General features: G+C 42.9%; 1 protein-coding gene across 1 annotated transcript in view; it reads left to right on the top strand.

Annotated features, from left to right (window-relative positions):
- UBXN2B (UBX domain protein 2B) overlaps window positions 1-14,519 on the top strand; it is a 28,310-nt gene extending 13,791 nt beyond the window's left edge. The window contains exons 7-9 of the mRNA XM_073331094.2: window positions 2,838-2,975; window positions 7,799-7,960; window positions 12,805-14,519. Of these exons, the coding sequence (XP_073187195.1) occupies window positions 2,838-2,975; window positions 7,799-7,960; window positions 12,805-12,967 (463 nt within the window). The 3' untranslated portion in view covers window positions 12,968-14,519. The remainder of the gene's footprint in view (window positions 1-2,837; window positions 2,976-7,798; window positions 7,961-12,804) is intronic.
- The last annotated feature ends 2,533 nt before the right edge of the window (window positions 14,520-17,052 follow it).

Below are 17,052 nucleotides of genomic sequence, written 5' to 3'. Positions count from 1 at the left end.
GTGCAACTTACAAATATAGATTTTTTTTTGTTACATAACTGCACTCATAAATAAAACAATGTAACACTTCAGAGCCTACAAGTCCACTCAGTCCTACTTCTTGGTCAGCCAATCGCTAAGACAAACAAGTTTGTTTACATTTACAGGAGATAATGCTGGCCACTTCTTGTTTACAATGTCACCTGAAAGTGATAATAGGCCTTTTCATGGCACAGTTGTAGCCATCACAAGATATTTATGTGCCAGATGTGCTAAAGATTCATATGTCCCTTCATGCTTCAACCACCATTGCAGAGGACATGTGTCCATGCAGACATGGGCTCTGCTCAATAAGAATCCAAAGCAGTGCGGACCGATGCATGTTCATTTTCATTATATGAGTCAGATGCCACAAGCAGAAGGTTGATTTTCTTTTTTGGTGGTTCAGATTTTGTAGTTTCCGCATCAGAGAGTTGGATAAGGTGAATTGAAAAATACTATTTCTTTTGTTTATCATTTTTACAGTGCAAATATTTGTAATAAAAAATAATATACACTTAGAAAAACTGTAGAAAAACATCCAAAATATTTAATAAATTTCAATTGCTATTCTATTGTTTAACAGTGAGATTAAAACTGCCATTAATCATGATTAATTTTTTTTAGTTAATCGTGTGAGTTAACTGAGATTAATGAACAGCCCTAGTTTTAATACCTGTGAAGTGTCCACTATGTATGTGAAAAGCATGATTTGCTATCTTAGGCAATCTTAGCAAAAGTATTTTCTTAACAGTATAGAAGGAAAAGTGTTGATATAAGTTTTTAAACAGCTGAGCTCTACCGAAGTGGTGGATGCATTTTGGCGGTATATAAAATAAATAAATAATGTATGAAGACTTGCAAAGGACTGATTCTTTTAATTGAATGGCACTATGCAAAAGTAAAATATAGTATTGCTAATATTTACTCAACACGCTTAGTTTTGTTTATGTAGGGTTACAAGTTTTATTGTGAGGAGGAATATTGAAGTTATAAGTTATAAAATGAAATACATTTTGAACACTTGAAATTACTCCAGTGACTGCAAGTCCAGTTTTCAAAATCCATGTTATACCTCTTATTGTATATGTATATATTAGATTTCATCCCTCTTCCCTCCACCCTTTACATATTGATTGTTTGAGATTGTAAGATCTTGAGGGTAGGGTTGTGTCTTTGTATTTGTACAGCACCTCGCACAGTGGGGCGATGTTACTAATTGAGGGCCCTGGGTGCTACTGCAATATAATAATCAGCTGATTATTTCTCAAGGCCTTTTTCCTCCCCTCAATTGGAGTAAGATCCCTGTTAAGGACTGTGATTGACAGGCAAAAAAAATGTATTCCATTAGAGCCGGGGTAGGGAACCTCCAGCCCACTACTTAATTTAATCCAGCTTACAGCAAGTCTCTGTGCTGTGGGCCAGAAGCCCTGAGCCTCTGCGCCCTCCCCTCCCACCCCCCATTCTCCCCTCAGCTCCCAGGCGGAGGGGCAATCAGGGAAGCTGCGCATGATGCCCCCAGCACTGGCTCCACAGCTCCCATTGGCCAGTAACCACGGCCAGTGGGAGCTGCGGGCCCGGCGATGCAGGCATGGGCAGCATGCACTGTGCAGAGCTCCCTGGTTGCCCCTTCACCTAGGGGCTGCACATGCCAGCCGCTTCCGGAAGCAGTGCGGGGCCAGGGCAAACAGGTAGCCTGCCTTAGCCCCACTGCGCAGCCAACCAAAGTTGCCGCAGGTAAGCACCACCTGGCCGGAGCCTGCACCCTGAGCCCCCTGCCACACCTTAACTCCCTCCCAGACCCCGCACCCCAACCCCCAGGTCTCAGCCCCCTCCCACACCCAAACTTCTTCCCAGAGCCTGCACCCCAACCCCCACCCCAGTTTTTGAAACCCTCCTGCACCCTAATTCCCTCTCAGACCCCCACCTGCACCCCCAATCCCCTTCCCGTGCCCTGAGCCCGCTCCTGCACCCCAAACTCCTCATCCCCAGCCCTACCCCAGAGCCTGCATTCCCAGCCGGAACCCTCACCCCATCCCGTACCCCAACCGCCTGTCCCAGCCCGGAGCCCACTGCTGCACCCTGAACCCCTCATTTCTAGTTCCACCCAGGGGTCTAGGGTAAGCCCCCAGCTGGTTCCCGCTACTGTGGGGGAAGCCCTGAGCTTCCACGCCGCCCTCTCCCCCCCCCCCGCTTGTGGGGCTGTGTGTGGCCCGTGACTGATTTTTTCTGTGGGTCAGTGGCCCCTGATAGAAAAAAGTTTCCCCACGCCTGCATTAGAGATTACTTGAGAAAACTTTAAAAATGTTTGATTAGTGAAAAATTATAATATAAATTTAAAGTTACAGCAACTATTTTTAGACATTTCTAATTCTGTTCCTCTGGATTATTTTTTAAATTCTCAACCAAAATATTAAAAATATCTAAGTATGGGCAATATTCCATCTCACTTTTTTTTTAAACACAGAACTCCCCAGTAACTTCATCTGCTTGAACATCATTTGCAAAATGTAGCTATTACAATGAATGAGTGTACAATTTTATCAGTGCACCCTAGATTTCAACTTGTGACTTAATAATGAACTACATTAATTATACATTCCATTAGTCTTTATTTTTAACTCTAGCTTCTAGAAGAAGTAGGCGCAATTGGATTCCTCTGCATTTTGATACAGATAGGGCAGTAGTTTCCACTCTTTATTAAAATATTGTTTAGGCTCTTGTAGGATCCATACTGAAATGTTTTACTGTACTGTAATTCGGAATTTCTATTGTGTACTTTAAGGAGACAGCTAAAATGGTTTATTTTTGCATTTAAGAGAGATTCCTTTGGAACTTCAATGGTTGGTGCATGGTGGCCAAGTTAACTTGGATATGGAAGACCACCAAGAACAGGAATATGTAAAGCCTAGATTGAAATTCAAAGCTTTCAGTGGAGAAGGACAAAAGCTTGGAAGGTAAAAAAAAATGTAAACAAATTAATGTTCTCTTCTGTCATGTGCATGTGTAATTTGCAATTAAAGAGAAGAGTAGGACTCAGGATGACCGCAAAAGATGCATTTTGTTTTTGTAATGTTTTCAAACACTATAGGAGACTTCTGGAGAAGGTAACTCAGTGCACTTTCCACTTACGGCAGTTAATACCAGAAGTGTTTACTGATCCATCTTGTTCAAAGAATGTAGTGAATGAAAACAAATACTTTATTAATCCAAAATATCACAGGTCAAATATGTCAAAACTTAGAAGTTAGAAGACCAGTTAAGGTTGCCTTTGCAATGTAATTCTGTCCCATTGTGTGCATGCCTTATTTTACAGTCTTCAAGGCTGCAGAGAGGGTTTTGGGGGTCCAGTTCAAAATCTGAAATTGATGTCCCCATCCAAATAAAAAAAAATTACCATGGAATGAAAGTTTAGGAAGAGGGGAAAGGATACAGGGGGAGGGGGTCAGCGAAGCCCCAGGCCTGTGTGTTTGCTGCCTTCCCCACAGGAATGGGGATGCTCTTCTCTGCATGTAGCCAGGTCTTGCCTCTCCCTGAACTCTAGCCCTTCTAGCCCTGTCACTAGCGGGAATAGTATCCCTGACCTTACTCCTTCTTCTGGGCTGTCAGCGTGGCAGGTTGCCTCAAGCCTGGCATAAAGATGCCAATAACCTTGACTATGGGTTCTGGGCCTGGATGAGATGGGCAATTCGCTCCCTGCATTATTGATGGCAGGCATCAAACCTGAGCAGCATTGCAATCCCGTTCACCATGTTGCAACACTTCTTCACTCAAATTTGGCTCAGCCGCCCCTCTGTCATTTTGTGAGCCCTCTGAAACAGGGGCCCTGGGGCAAACTGCCCCTTCCACGCCCCCCCATCTCTGGGCAGCCCTGCTTAATTACATGATCACATACTGTGGGGGTTTTTTTGTATAAATTGGTCAAATTTAGGGGGTTTTTGTGGGAACAGCAGAAGCTGCACCCTTGAAATCAGGGTGATACCCCTGCCGAATTTAAAGTCCCTGTTTCAAAGAATGGAGTTGCCAAAGTTGTAAGATTTTTTTAACACTGGGAAAACAATGTATTTTACCCTTATCTTTATTCTCAGATGTGGCTCAACCATTTTTGCTAAAATTTTACAAAAAATTCAGCCTGAAATGGACACCCAGAATGGAACATTTCAGCCTGAATGCTTAACATTTGGCCAAGTTATAGGCAACTAAAAACAGGGTCTTATAATAGATAGGGTGACTATATTTCCCAAAGGGAAAACAGGACACCGCATGGGGCTTGCCTGAGCCCTGCTGCCCAGGGCTGGGGTTGAAGCCTAAGGCCCTCTCTCTCCCCATCTCCCATGTGGGGCTTGCCCGAGCCTTTCCCCACAAGAGCAGGGCTGACAGACCTAGCCCCGCCACCCAGGGCTGGGGCTGAAGCCTGAGCCCCGCTGCCCAGGGTTGACGTAGCAAGCCTTCCACCACCACTCCACACCACTACCATCCCACACCCATACCACCCCCGGTGTGGGGCTCACCCAAGCCTTGCCCCCAGCACAGGATTGAAAACCCTAGCCCCACCACTCAGGGCTAGGGCTGACAGCCCAAGGTCTGACATCGTCACACCCCTCCCCCGCCACGTTCCTCTGCTTTGGCAAAACTGTGCATTTGACCCATTAGCTTTTGTGACAAATGCACACTTTTGCCAAAAATGTCAGGACATCCTGGACAGGGCTTAAAAAGGGGACTGTCCCACCAAAACAGGATGTATGGTCATCCTAATAATGAAACATTTTTGGGCAACTTTAACGAAGGGTGGTGCTACCAGTTCTGCTTATAATCATCGGAAAAAAATGTATGCAGGATGTTAAGATTATTCTATTCAAATTTAAACTTGCTGCTTTATTACTGTTTCTAGAGAATCATGAAGTGGAATTTGACATTCATAGTGGAATGTCATTCCAATCTGCCAGATCAGTTTACCTAGACACTTGATAAATTAATATATACAAAGACCTGTCCTTCCTTTATTAAGGAAATGTAGCTGATTAAAAGTAATGGATTGATTGCCAACCAGATTGTAGCCCTTATTTTACTGTTTGAATGGGTAGAATGCCGAGAGCTGTAGTATAGGATTCCTCATGCAACCTTGCCAATATGCCTCAACCCTGATCTGGAAGGACCACTCTTTATACATAGTCCTTCACACTTAAGTCTTGATCGTTGTTAATTCCTTGCTGTCTCACGTGAGACTGCCAAAAACTTTGCCTACTTTGTTGGAGATTTTAAAGAAGGCACCAGTTCAACAGGAATTTGACTGAGACCACTAATTTATTCAACCCTATAGCCGTCAGTACTTGGTCTGTATTTAATCCAATGACGTTCAGTATAAATAGCAAACTGTATATTCCATTACTAATTCCCTGAACCATCCAACCCCCATCCTTCTCTGTCATTTTCTGCTTTTAGCCATAAACATTTTCATAGTCTGATACTTGACCAAGTTCTTGATAGGATTTCTGTATGGCAGCAATTAAAGTATCTATTGGCTGAAATGCCAGTGGCAGAAATATTGTGATATAGTATATGAACTGGTGACACCTTTGAATATAAGACTCCCAGCTACACAATTGACAGGTCCGGTATCCTTAAACAGAAGAGATATTAATTTGAGAATCCCGCTTGATTTATTTTACACAAAATGAATATGAACAATAAATTGCATGATGTTAAAACCTGAATTCCAATGAAATCCTGGTGAGAGCTTCAAAGGCTGCCACAAAAAGCTGAAGTACATAGATAATAGTCATTGAAACATAAGCAATAATGTTAAAGAATGTGACACCTGCCTTTGAATTGCTTAATCTGGTATCTGGGGGCAAGAATATGTGGATGATAAAATTCTAAACAGTTACATAATAGTGCAACTGCAAAATATGTTCTAGTGACTGAGCATCTGAGATGTGACAGTCAGCTTGCATCCCTAATCAGACTTGAGATATTATACCTTTTTAGACAAGGCTTTAAAAAACTATTCAAGGTAACTCAGCAAGAAGAAGCAGAAAAAAATATACGTGTAACATTCTGTCCTCAAGCTTTTATGTAACACAGAATCATAGGCTCCAGAGCAATCTTATAGACTAACTCAATAATGCCTAGCAGTTGAATAGTAAACATCTCAACTGCTTGATGCTCACCACGTTATATAATGTGTACTAATTTTGTCAGCAAGGCAGTTCTGATACCTTTTTGGAAATAGCTTACAATATACACTCGTTCATAAGCCAAATATTTTTGGTAAAAAAGGACGCATCAAAGAGCAGCGGTCGGCTTATAAACGGGTCTACACCAAAATGTGGTGATTTTAAACTCTATGAAATCATTGAATTGACTATCTAATACATTGTCCTTTTGTTTACCTGGAGAGCCTGCGGGCATGGCGCCCCTCAGTTCCCTGTGGCCACAGTTCGCCATTCCCAGACAATGGGAGGTGCGGGAAGTGGCACGCAGTTGACTGTAATTTTGAAAGTGATTGTAATTTTGAAAGTGAAGACACATTTGTTCAGTTATTGTTCAGTCAGGGTAAGCTGCTGGTGGTCAGGACCTTTTGTTCACTTGGGGCGTCTGCAAGCACAGAGCCCCTCAGCTCCCAGTGGCCGTGGTTTCCCGTTCCCAGCCAATGGGAGCTGCAGGAAGTGGCACCACTTCCCACAGCTCCCATTGGCTGGGAACGGCAAACCACGGCCACTGGGAGTGAGGGGCTCTGTGCCTGCAGGCGCCCCAAGTGAACAAAAGGTCCCGACCTGACGGGCCGGGAGCCAAAGTTTGCCAGCCCCTGAAATATAGGGTCGGCTTATGAAAGGGTCATGCAGTTTTTACTATTTTTACATATCCATTTGGCGGGGGGTCGGCTTATAAACAAGTATATACGGTAATTAATTTTTAACTGTGTTAAAATAAATATATAACACATCTAAGATCACATAAGCAGATTTGTTTGATTACAACAGGCAATAGCTACATGTTGTTGTTGCTTCAAAACTCCTGTTCAGATTTTCACTCTCCAAGTCTTCCTTCTTTGCACTTAACTGACATATTCAAATGAATTTGCTGAAAAAGCTTTCATTTGCAGGTAAGGTGTGTGGGGTGTAAGTGTCAAAAGTTGGTTCCATTAATTGCATGGGTTTTTGATTTGGAGCTTTCAGTGTAAGCCAGTGATGGGCAACCTGCGACCTGTGGGTTGTTTTATAATCATCTGTCCATATATATAAAATTATGCAACTGTATTAGCCTTCCCTCTTTCGTAGTGATGTGCATTAAATTAGGGATGTAAAATGTTTACTAGTTAACCTGTAAGCATTAGTCTTACTGGTTAATCCACCTTAACCGTTAACCCCACACCAGCCCACCCGCTGGCCCCAGCCACAAGGGCAGGAGCAGCCCCAGCCGCACCAGTCTGATCCTTTAATCGGTTAACCATTTAAGTGAAAAAATTTTAATCGTTTAAACGATTAACTTTTTAAACAATATTTATATCCCTGTGTGAAATAGTTCTGTATATAAAAAAATATGTACAAGAAACCTCATGTATGGAGAAAATGTTCTTGTGTAACTAAGTGCATGTTTATAAAATCTTATCCATGTATTAATGCAGACAGCTTTGACACTGTTTTCAATACCCAGGTCAATTAGCATACAGTGCATGATACTGGTTTCAGATAGAAAAAAAAGATAAGAAATGTTCTAAAATACATCTTTTCAGTTGTGGTTTAATTCTTTCAGTAACACCTATATTTCAATCCTTTAGCCTCACACCTGAAATTGTCAGTACACCTTCTTCCCCAGAAGAAGAGGAAAAATCCATTCTTAATGCAACTGTTCTGATTGATGACTCCATTGCAACAACTAAAATTCAGATTAGGCTAGCGGATGGAAGCCGTTTGATACAAAGGTTCAATCAAACACACAGGTAAACTAATGCCACAGAGATACAAGTAACCACACTTCTTTCAGTAAGATAAAAAAAGAACTAAAATAGCAGCTGGCATATAAAAAGGCAAGAATGATGGTAACAAAGGTAAAGTGTATAAGCAGTTTATTAATTATGAATGTTTGCGGTAGAGGAACGCTAGATGTAGAATTACACTTTTGGAGGTGATCAGATTCAGGCATTTGGTAATTGTAAAATTAATATAACTTTCATCGTCCATACTCATATCATTCTGGCTGTTAGTTTGGATATAGCCTTGAGAATTACTTCTGTTTGGCTGCTTGATGTGTGGTGTTATGCAATTACTTATCCATTCTAAGAGTGCATTTGTGCAGAGTTTGGCAAAGTTATACTGTTGTCACATTTCCTGCTCTACATGTATGTGAGAACTGTGGTGGGCAGAGTGAGACAGTTTCAGCTGTAGTACAATCAGTGAGCAGAGGGACTTGCAATGCTAAGTCTCTTTATTTTAGCAGACCTGAATAATACAACCTTCCTTCTTTCCTAGTATTTGGTTGAGAGCAAGGTGGCTGAGGCTTAGTCCAATTAAAATAAAGGTGATGCTGATAGATTGGGAATAGAACTGTGCAGGAAACAGATTTCCTGTCCTGTTAAAATTTTTGAGATTTCAAAAACACTCCCATTCTGCATATAGACAAAACAGTGACATTTTATGTAGTTGCAAAGAGCCGAAGAGAGACACACTCCAGAACAGTCAATGCATGGTGCATAGGGCACGCACCTGGGATGTGGGAGGCTACGTTCAGGTCCCTGGTCTGAATCAGTCAGAGCAAGACTCATACCTAGATCTCCCACGTCCAGTTGAATGCCCTAACCAGTGGGCTATTCTGGTGGTGGTGGAGGAGGAAGGTGTCTCTCTCATTTAGACCAGAAATTCCATCCTCAACCCAGGAAACCATTCCTGGCAAAAGTTTTTTGTTTAAACTGGCATGTTCCTGCAAAAAGTTTTGGCAAATCAGTATTTTGTGACAAACCACTGCATTGAATATTCCTGACCAGCTCAAGCGGGGAAACTGATACAAGGTGTGACCCAGGATATTGCTTTTCCCCATTATTGAGGGAGTATTTCCAGTCTTGAAGGAACTTTGCCATCCAGGAGGGGAAGGGGGATTCTGGACTCCAACCTGCTCCTAGGTTCCCAGATAGCATCAATAGCCAGAAGCACTTGTTTCCATGTATTTTGTTAGGCAATAGTGACCCTTTTCTCACATAGTTGTCATAGTTATCCAAGCACTGATAATGTCAATATAGAATACACTTCACAGCCCAGTGTACGGTAGACGATCAGTAAGGAACTACAGCTACTGCAGGATGCTGCTGTCTGCTTGCTTAATTATTGGTTAAAGAGGACATTTTACACTAACTCTTCAAAGATTGCACAGGCTTATTATTTTCCTCTGGAACAATTTTGCAGCATTAAATTTGTTCTCGAGCCCTGTATAATTTGCATCTTGGCTGTCTTAAGATGACTTCTTGTTCTGTGTGTTGACACTACTTATGATGTCATCTGAAGTACTTTTGCTGACAGTTTTTAGATTGTGGGTGGTTGATAGGGTATTCAGCAGAAAACTTTTTGGTTTTGGAACACATTCCTGTCCCCAACCACCATTTTTCTGTCAGAGCTAGTCTGCTGACTTTCAGGGTACATCAAGGGTGTAGACATGGATCTGGTGTAGACATGGATCGTAGCTCACTCAGGCCCACCAGAATCAGAGTCTGTGTGAATGCCAAGTTTAAGTGAATTTATTAATGGGCTTTATTTTGGAACCATGCAACGTGAAGGTGGGAGCTCAGGTATTAGACATTGCCCTTCCATCAGAATTTGGGGCCCACCCAAATTTCGATACCTAGCTACACCACAGGGGTACAGTGTAATGCTTCTCTTTTTTCATTCAGATTTGGCCATGTCTGGGAAGTAGGGACAGCACTGATCACTCAGAATTGAAGCTGATTAAGGAACTGGCGTTAATTTAGCTTGGCTTTGTCATTACATGTGGGGTATTGGATTTTACTCAACTCTCAGTACTCAAACTGCTGAAAGAGTAAATTACGTTGAAAAATAAAAGGAGTTTATCTAGTGAACTCCTGTGCCACAACCTTCATTCTTCAAGATGTGTCCCCTATGGGTGCTCCGCTTCAGGTGCTCATGTGCCTTTCGAGCCCTTGATTGGAGATTTTCAGCTAGCAGTGTCCATTCAGCTCTTGCATGCGTCCTGTGCCTCCTTGTGCCGGACACCAAGGTTATATATGGGTGCACAGGCAAACTGCCCTTAGCTTTTTCTCAAGCACTTCAGCCTGAGACGGAGCCTTAGTGTATCTACATTGGCCATTCTGTTTTTCCTTAGTGTTAAGATACTTAGTTTAGCAGTTGGTAATGTTAGTGTGGTATATAGTTACAGCAAACACAACCAGCATCGAGGAAATGTTATTGAGAGCACAAATTAGGACTGGACATGTCATCAGAATGGAAGACCACCACCTCCCAAAACAGATCCTGTATGGGGAGCTGAGACAGGGCAAAACAAAGAAGTGTTATCCGTATGAGCGCTTCATAGATAACTTGAAATGCGGTCTGTTGTGGGCTGGGATCAATCTCAAAGAACTTGAGCAAACCGCTCAGAACAGGACTCACTGGTAGTCTCTGACAAGATTAGCATGCCATGGGTTTGAGCAGGATTGACCAAATTGTTTCCAGGCTGCATATGAAAGATGCCATAGAGCTGCATCGTCAAATATCATGGATACGGACTTCCTGCACCCTCAGTGCAGCCGACTCTGCATCAGGGTTTGGACTTCAGAGTCATATGCATGGCCATAGATGAGAATTGTAACAATATTGTCATCATTATCAGTGATGGACGACTACTATGGAGAGACTACTAGTAGTAGTAGTTATAGTTAGTTTCTGTGGATAGTGAGGGGGGATTGCTTTGTTCTCCTTACCCTTTTTTCCTTTGGGAGACTCATTTTTCCTGGCAGGACATGCCTGGCTCCCCAGGTTTCAAATGCTGCCTCTCCTAATGAGGCTAGTCTTGTAAACAATGGCCACTCTAAGTGTGTTCATTGCTTGGGGGAGTCCCATATCTCTCAGAAGTGCAACTTTTGCTTGACCTTTAAGTGTAGGCCAAGGAAGAACAGGGAGACCAAGCTAAGACTGTTCATGACAGAACACTCCTGCAGCCAGAACCAGGTCACAAGAAACCTCCCACCTCCAGAATGCCTGTCCTCAGACAGACCCAGAGCACGCTGGGGCAAGCTTCCCCCAAGGAAGGGAAGATTTTTGGAGGCTTCTGGGAAGGCTCCCAAAAAGAGAAGTGCAGACTCTCAATCCAAGGAGCCAGCACCAGAAAAGACCAAGTCTCCGCACCAAGTCTACGGTCTCCGAGGGTACTGTTGAGGCCAAAGACTCTTCTATGGGGACTGGTGGGGCTGTGAAGCACTGGAGCTCCAAGGAAAGAAGACACTGCTCTGGCAGGATGCCAGTATCCTTTACCCACAAGGAGAGCAGTCATGGGGCACTGTCGAGTTCAGCCCAGCAGTCAGTACCAATGCATCCGACCCAGCCAGCAGTGCCATTACTCCCCTTAGTCCAGCCATTGGTACTGATTCATTTTGTCCAGCCATCAGTGCCAGCACATTTGGCATGACCCCCTTCTTCACCTGGAGTGTAATCATCATCAGTACCGTTGGCTTTGGTGACCATGGCCTGGGCTACTGCTTCAGTACTGGATCCCTTCTCAGTATCACAGGCATTCCAGCACTCTAAGGACCTTACGTTATCTGATGGACCAGAGTCCCTGCTTCTTATGGGTACTAAGTGCCTTTCGGTACTGAGACACCAGTCTCTGGGCTACTGTCCTTTGGCACCGTAGGAATCTCCACCATTTTCAGTGGTGCCCCCCGACCCGATGGGATGACATAAAAAAGAAAGAGGGAGACTTTCAATCAGTCTCCTCTGTCTTGGTCAGGGGTTCACCAACCTGCCCCTTCAGGAATTCCTTTTTGGCTAGTCCCAGGGAGGATTGTATTGGTCATCAACAGTGGTGGAACCAACCCTGTATTCCAGCTTCATTTCCTTATCCATGTGGTCAGATCTGATACATCAGTAGGTTCTACAGTATCATCTTCAGTTCTGGACTCTGTTTTGAAGTTCCCTCCTCCTTCTGGGGATACTGTCCAGAAATCACCTGAAGTGGAGCACCGATAGGGACACTACTCGAAGAAGAAGAGGAGGTTATTCAACTTGTGCAGTAACTACAGTCTTCAAGATGTGTGTCCCCTTGGGTGCTCCAGTACCTGCCCTCCTTCCCCTGTGCTTCAAACTGTTCCTTGGGGGACAGTTGGGTAGAGAAGGACCTGAGGCCAGTTTGCCTGCACACACCTATATAGCCTTGGTGTCTGGCACAAGGAGGCATAGGCGAATGCACAGGCTAAACAGACACTGATAGCTGAAAATCTCTGATCAATGACTCAAGAGGCACCTGCACACCTGAAGTGGAGCACTTATAGAGGGAGACAGCTCAAGATTTTACAAGATGAGTAACTTTCTATTATATAAGACAAACCATACATCTACTCTTCTTTTCAGTCCTTGTATTCAGAAAGCAAGAATCCCTAGATTATCATCCTAATCTGGCGAATATAATCAAAATATAGGTATACAATCAAAAGTGCATTTGTAAATAGTGCATGCTGTATTTGCAGTATTCAAATTTTTTGCCTTTATTGGTGTTGGCAGCTGATTCCTGTATAAATTAAATCATTAGTAATTTTCAGTGTTTATATCATATTTATTTCAACAGGATTATGGATGTTCGAGATTTTATTATCCAGTCCCGTCCTGCATTTGCAGCATCTGACTTTGTTCTTGTGACTACATTTCCAAATAAAGAACTAACAGATGAAAGTCTGACACTACAAGAAGCAGATATACTTAACACTGTGATTCTTCAACAACTAAAGTAACCTTGCACCTGTCAGTCCAATATAGCTTTTGTGGATAGGTAATGTGCCAAACTGTCATACAAGGATGCTTCCAGTGGTGCGGAGGGAGGGAATCAAATCAACATCTTCTTTCACTTGCACAGATCAGTTTTGTTTTTATTTCTGTTCTGTGTTCCAACGATAGCATATTTGAATCAGATTTTAGAGTGATTTCTCACCAAATGTTTTTACAGTTTTAAAACTAAGCTTGTATAAATGGGTATGTTCCAAAACTCAGCAAGAACTAATAAGCTACTTGAGAAACACAGATATCACTTTATTATTCAGATATTTTTAGGGGAGAAAAGGAGTTTTTTCAGGGAGTCAGTGTCTTTTTACACACTTGGTAAGTCTTGCACTAAGGAAATGTTTTATGCTGCATTGACAAACAGCCTTTTGAAAACTTAACCCAGTAGGCTGAGATATGTTTACCTCCCTTAGCACATAGATTTTCAAGTATTCTTTGTAAGTTGACATGTTTACATGCCCTAATATGATTTTAAAATATTCTGTTTGTAGTGTTTTGTTGGTGCAGTATAATTACATAAAATAACCTATAAATATTTTTCCTGTAAATTATCCTATAACCGTCACTATGAATGGATCAGTAACAAAAGAAAAACAAATCTCAGCCTTTTCTGAATATATTTAATATTGTTCTCACTCATATTTAATATTTTTCTCACTTGTGCTCCAGGTGTAATTCTCATGTTGGAAAGAATTTACTTTAAATAGAAATGGTAGAGAGTAATAGCAACTAATGGACAAACAAAGCTCCATATTTTCCAAAGAATTGGCTTGATGATCACATTCAAACACGCGTGCAAGTGAGACCTATGCAGATATATAATTCCATGCACAAGCAGTTATTTAGGTGTTCAGATAACATGTGTGCACAAACACAAGACTTGTTTATGTAGTCATTTGAATGCACAAAAGAAGATGTGCAGTTGTGCATGCAGTTTTGCACCTGGACTTTAGCTCTTCATATTTGATATTTTGTCTAAAAGTGTTAAATTTTCAAAGTAGTACAATGGGAATTTAGTTATGCAATTTTCTTTATTCTCACTGGCAGCTGCGTGATTAAACCATGACAATTCTTTGAAAGTATATTCTTTTCAAAGAGTTTAATCCTTCATTCTGCTATGCAGATAGAAACAGCGTGAAATAGAAAATGGGTTCCTGTATTTATACAGCCACAGATATTATAAATCTGCATACCGTGAGTCAAAAGAGAGGATCAAATCTTAGATGAGGAGAATGGGCTGCCTCCCATGTGCCAGTATGTATAGAATGTTGTCTTTAATATTATTTCCCAAAAACTTGAAAACTTATTTCACTATACTTCGCTCATCCTTGGTCAGTAGAATTTATTTTAAGTTCTTACCTCAGAGTAGGCATTTCCAACTATAAGTAATTTTCAATCATTTGCAACCATTTAGGAAGTCAAATGTTTTGTAAGACAAATATCTGCATGATTTAAACAATCACAAATACATTGTGTGTGCTAATCAATAAAGAAAACATTTTAAGTTAAAAATGTCCCAGACAACTTTTTCATATTCTCTTATTTTTTACGCTGTGACAAACGAGTTGTTTGTGTGTTTTGCATGGTGAGTGTTGTGTATTTGGGGTGAGGGAGGAAGGAAATATATGTTTAAAACAATATACTAGACTTAAATACTTGGTAAATAAAATATAGATTTCCGAGTCAGAGTTCTGATGTGGATCTGAACCACTACAAAGTTTGGGCGTGTTTGGAATCAAGGATTAGCTTCACGTCCATACCTAATAAAATATAAGCAGTGCTCAGGTAATAACAAATTGAACAGTTTTAATGCCTAAGGAACTGTGGTTACATAAAAGAAATTGAACAACCCTGAAAAATGAGAATCTAAGACATCACTAACTACATGTTGTCACCCTTTCTTTATTTTAAATAGCCAGTGACCTTCTGATGTAAGAGCTTTGTAACATCTGGGTAAAAGTCTTTACTTTAAGATTAAAGCGCTCAGAGAAAATACAGCATGCATTTGTATTTATTAATATCTTTGGAGGTATTCAGGCAGCGTTTTTTAAACTTTTTGAGCTGAGCGCACCGCCCCCCCCCCCCACTTTGAGTTACAATTTGGGGTTGTGCCCCCCCAACCCAGGCAAAAATAGACCCAATACCTGCCACTCCCCCCTCAGGTTTTCAGGGTTGGGGAAGGTGCATGCAATGGTCTCTGGGGCCAGAGCCAGTGCTGGGTGTGGCCACAGCGGATGTGGCCCTGACCCACAGGCTGGATGGCCTGCTGAGGTAAGTCAAGGGGTAGAGATTGTACTCCCTCCCCATGCTCCACTGCACAAGGTAGGCATTGCCACTCACACCCTCCTCCCCAAATGTTCCTCCATGCCCCCCTGTGACAGAGTATACCAGACCCTCTGAGGCCCCCTGCTGAAGGCCTCACAGCCCTGCCACACCCCACTGCAGAAAAGGGCCCAGAAACTGCCTAGAGTGTTTGTTTGGGACACAGCCAATCAGAGCCCAGCAGGTCAGTATAAGAGGAGCTGCAGGACTAGAGTAAGGCCAGTTCCTTGCTGGAGCTGGAGGAGCATGGATGGTGTGTGGCTGGCTGGCTGAGGGACCTGCAGGACCTTGGATGAGGCAGTGCTGCCAGAAGCTGGTGAGAGTGAGGAGCTCCGAGAGGGTTGCTGGGACTCCATCGGGACGAGGCCCTGAGGTAAAGGTGAAGATGCGCGGAGAAGTGGCCCAGGGAACTAGAGCAGCAGCACGACTAGTACCGCTCTATCCCAGAGCTGGGCAACTTGAGGGAGATGTTACAGAGAGCACAGAGATACATCCCTGTAGGACTTGTACCCCAGAAGGGATTTTGCTTTGCTTTCACAGACCAACTGTGTGAGACTGCTGGAGGGCTGAGTCACTGAAGACTCATGCACTTGGCCAAGGGGGTGCGTGTCCTGTTACACACCCCTTGGAGGGCCACGCGTCAGTTTAAAAACTTCTGTATTTGGGAATAACATCATCTTCCCCCACCCTATGGGAGCTGTGTGCCATACCTGGAAGCCACAGAACCTTTACTAAACACCTGCATTTTCAAAAGCTTGTATGGGCATAAATAGCCATTTAGCCAGCTATCTCTGGATAACAATTAGAGTTGGTTGGCCAGCACATTTACACTGCAGGTAGCTGCTCTTGACTAAGTTGTCTGGGTGCCCAGCAAGTTGAGTACTGTAATGATGGATGTTCAAGAATGGCCTGGGTAAGGGCTGCCAAGGCACTGGGTTTCATCCCATGTACTCTCTATTGAAATTGTATCTGAAGTATAACTAAGTAAAGGGTCACAGGTTAAGGTGTTCAAGCAGCTGTGTCTCACTGGCTGCTTTGCAGTATTGACACACTTAAAGCAGACAGTGCATGGAGTAGGGATCCACACAGACATGCAGCTGAGAGTAGCTATAAATACTATAGAGATAGGTGGTGGAGTCAGGCAGGGATCAGAATAAGTGGGGGAGGAGTGAAAATGGTGGGGAGCTCACATACTGGTGCTTTGGGGGTGGGTATAGAGAGTACAGCATCAGGGAGCAAGGTTGCATTGCAACACATCATTGTGCTTGGACTTCTGTATGCTAGGAGGTAAATAAAGGAAAGGAGTCTGACAAGGGGGAGAATAAGGTGGATAGGAGGAGATGCTTTTACCCCTAAAGCCAGGTCTAAGACCCTCTGAGGGTCTTCCTTGATCTCAGTGTGATATGGGTAGAGGCTCATCTTTCAGGCCACTGTGCATCTTAGATCTGAACCACAATATTCAACCACATCTCTCTGTGTTTTCTCTCTCTCTCTCTCTCTCCAAAGAGTTTATTGGAGCAGGACACTAATACTTAATCTGCTACAACAAGCATTTCCCAGTGAGGATATCTATTCTGGGTGTTTGGGCTTTCTTTTGGCCCCGCTTACACCTGTAGGGGGTGGGATCGTCTACCCGTGGACATTCAGGTAATGTGTGGGCACACTTGGAAATTTTACTGCTAAACATCTGTGAAGTCCCCTGCACACCACACCTTGA

This window comes from Lepidochelys kempii, chromosome 2 (genome assembly GCF_965140285.1).
Source record: "Lepidochelys kempii isolate rLepKem1 chromosome 2, rLepKem1.hap1, whole genome shotgun sequence".
Lineage (NCBI taxonomy): Eukaryota > Metazoa > Chordata > Testudines > Cheloniidae > Lepidochelys > Lepidochelys kempii.
The sequence above is the reverse complement of the archived record's forward strand: the minus strand, read 5'-3'. Positions and strand labels throughout refer to the sequence as shown.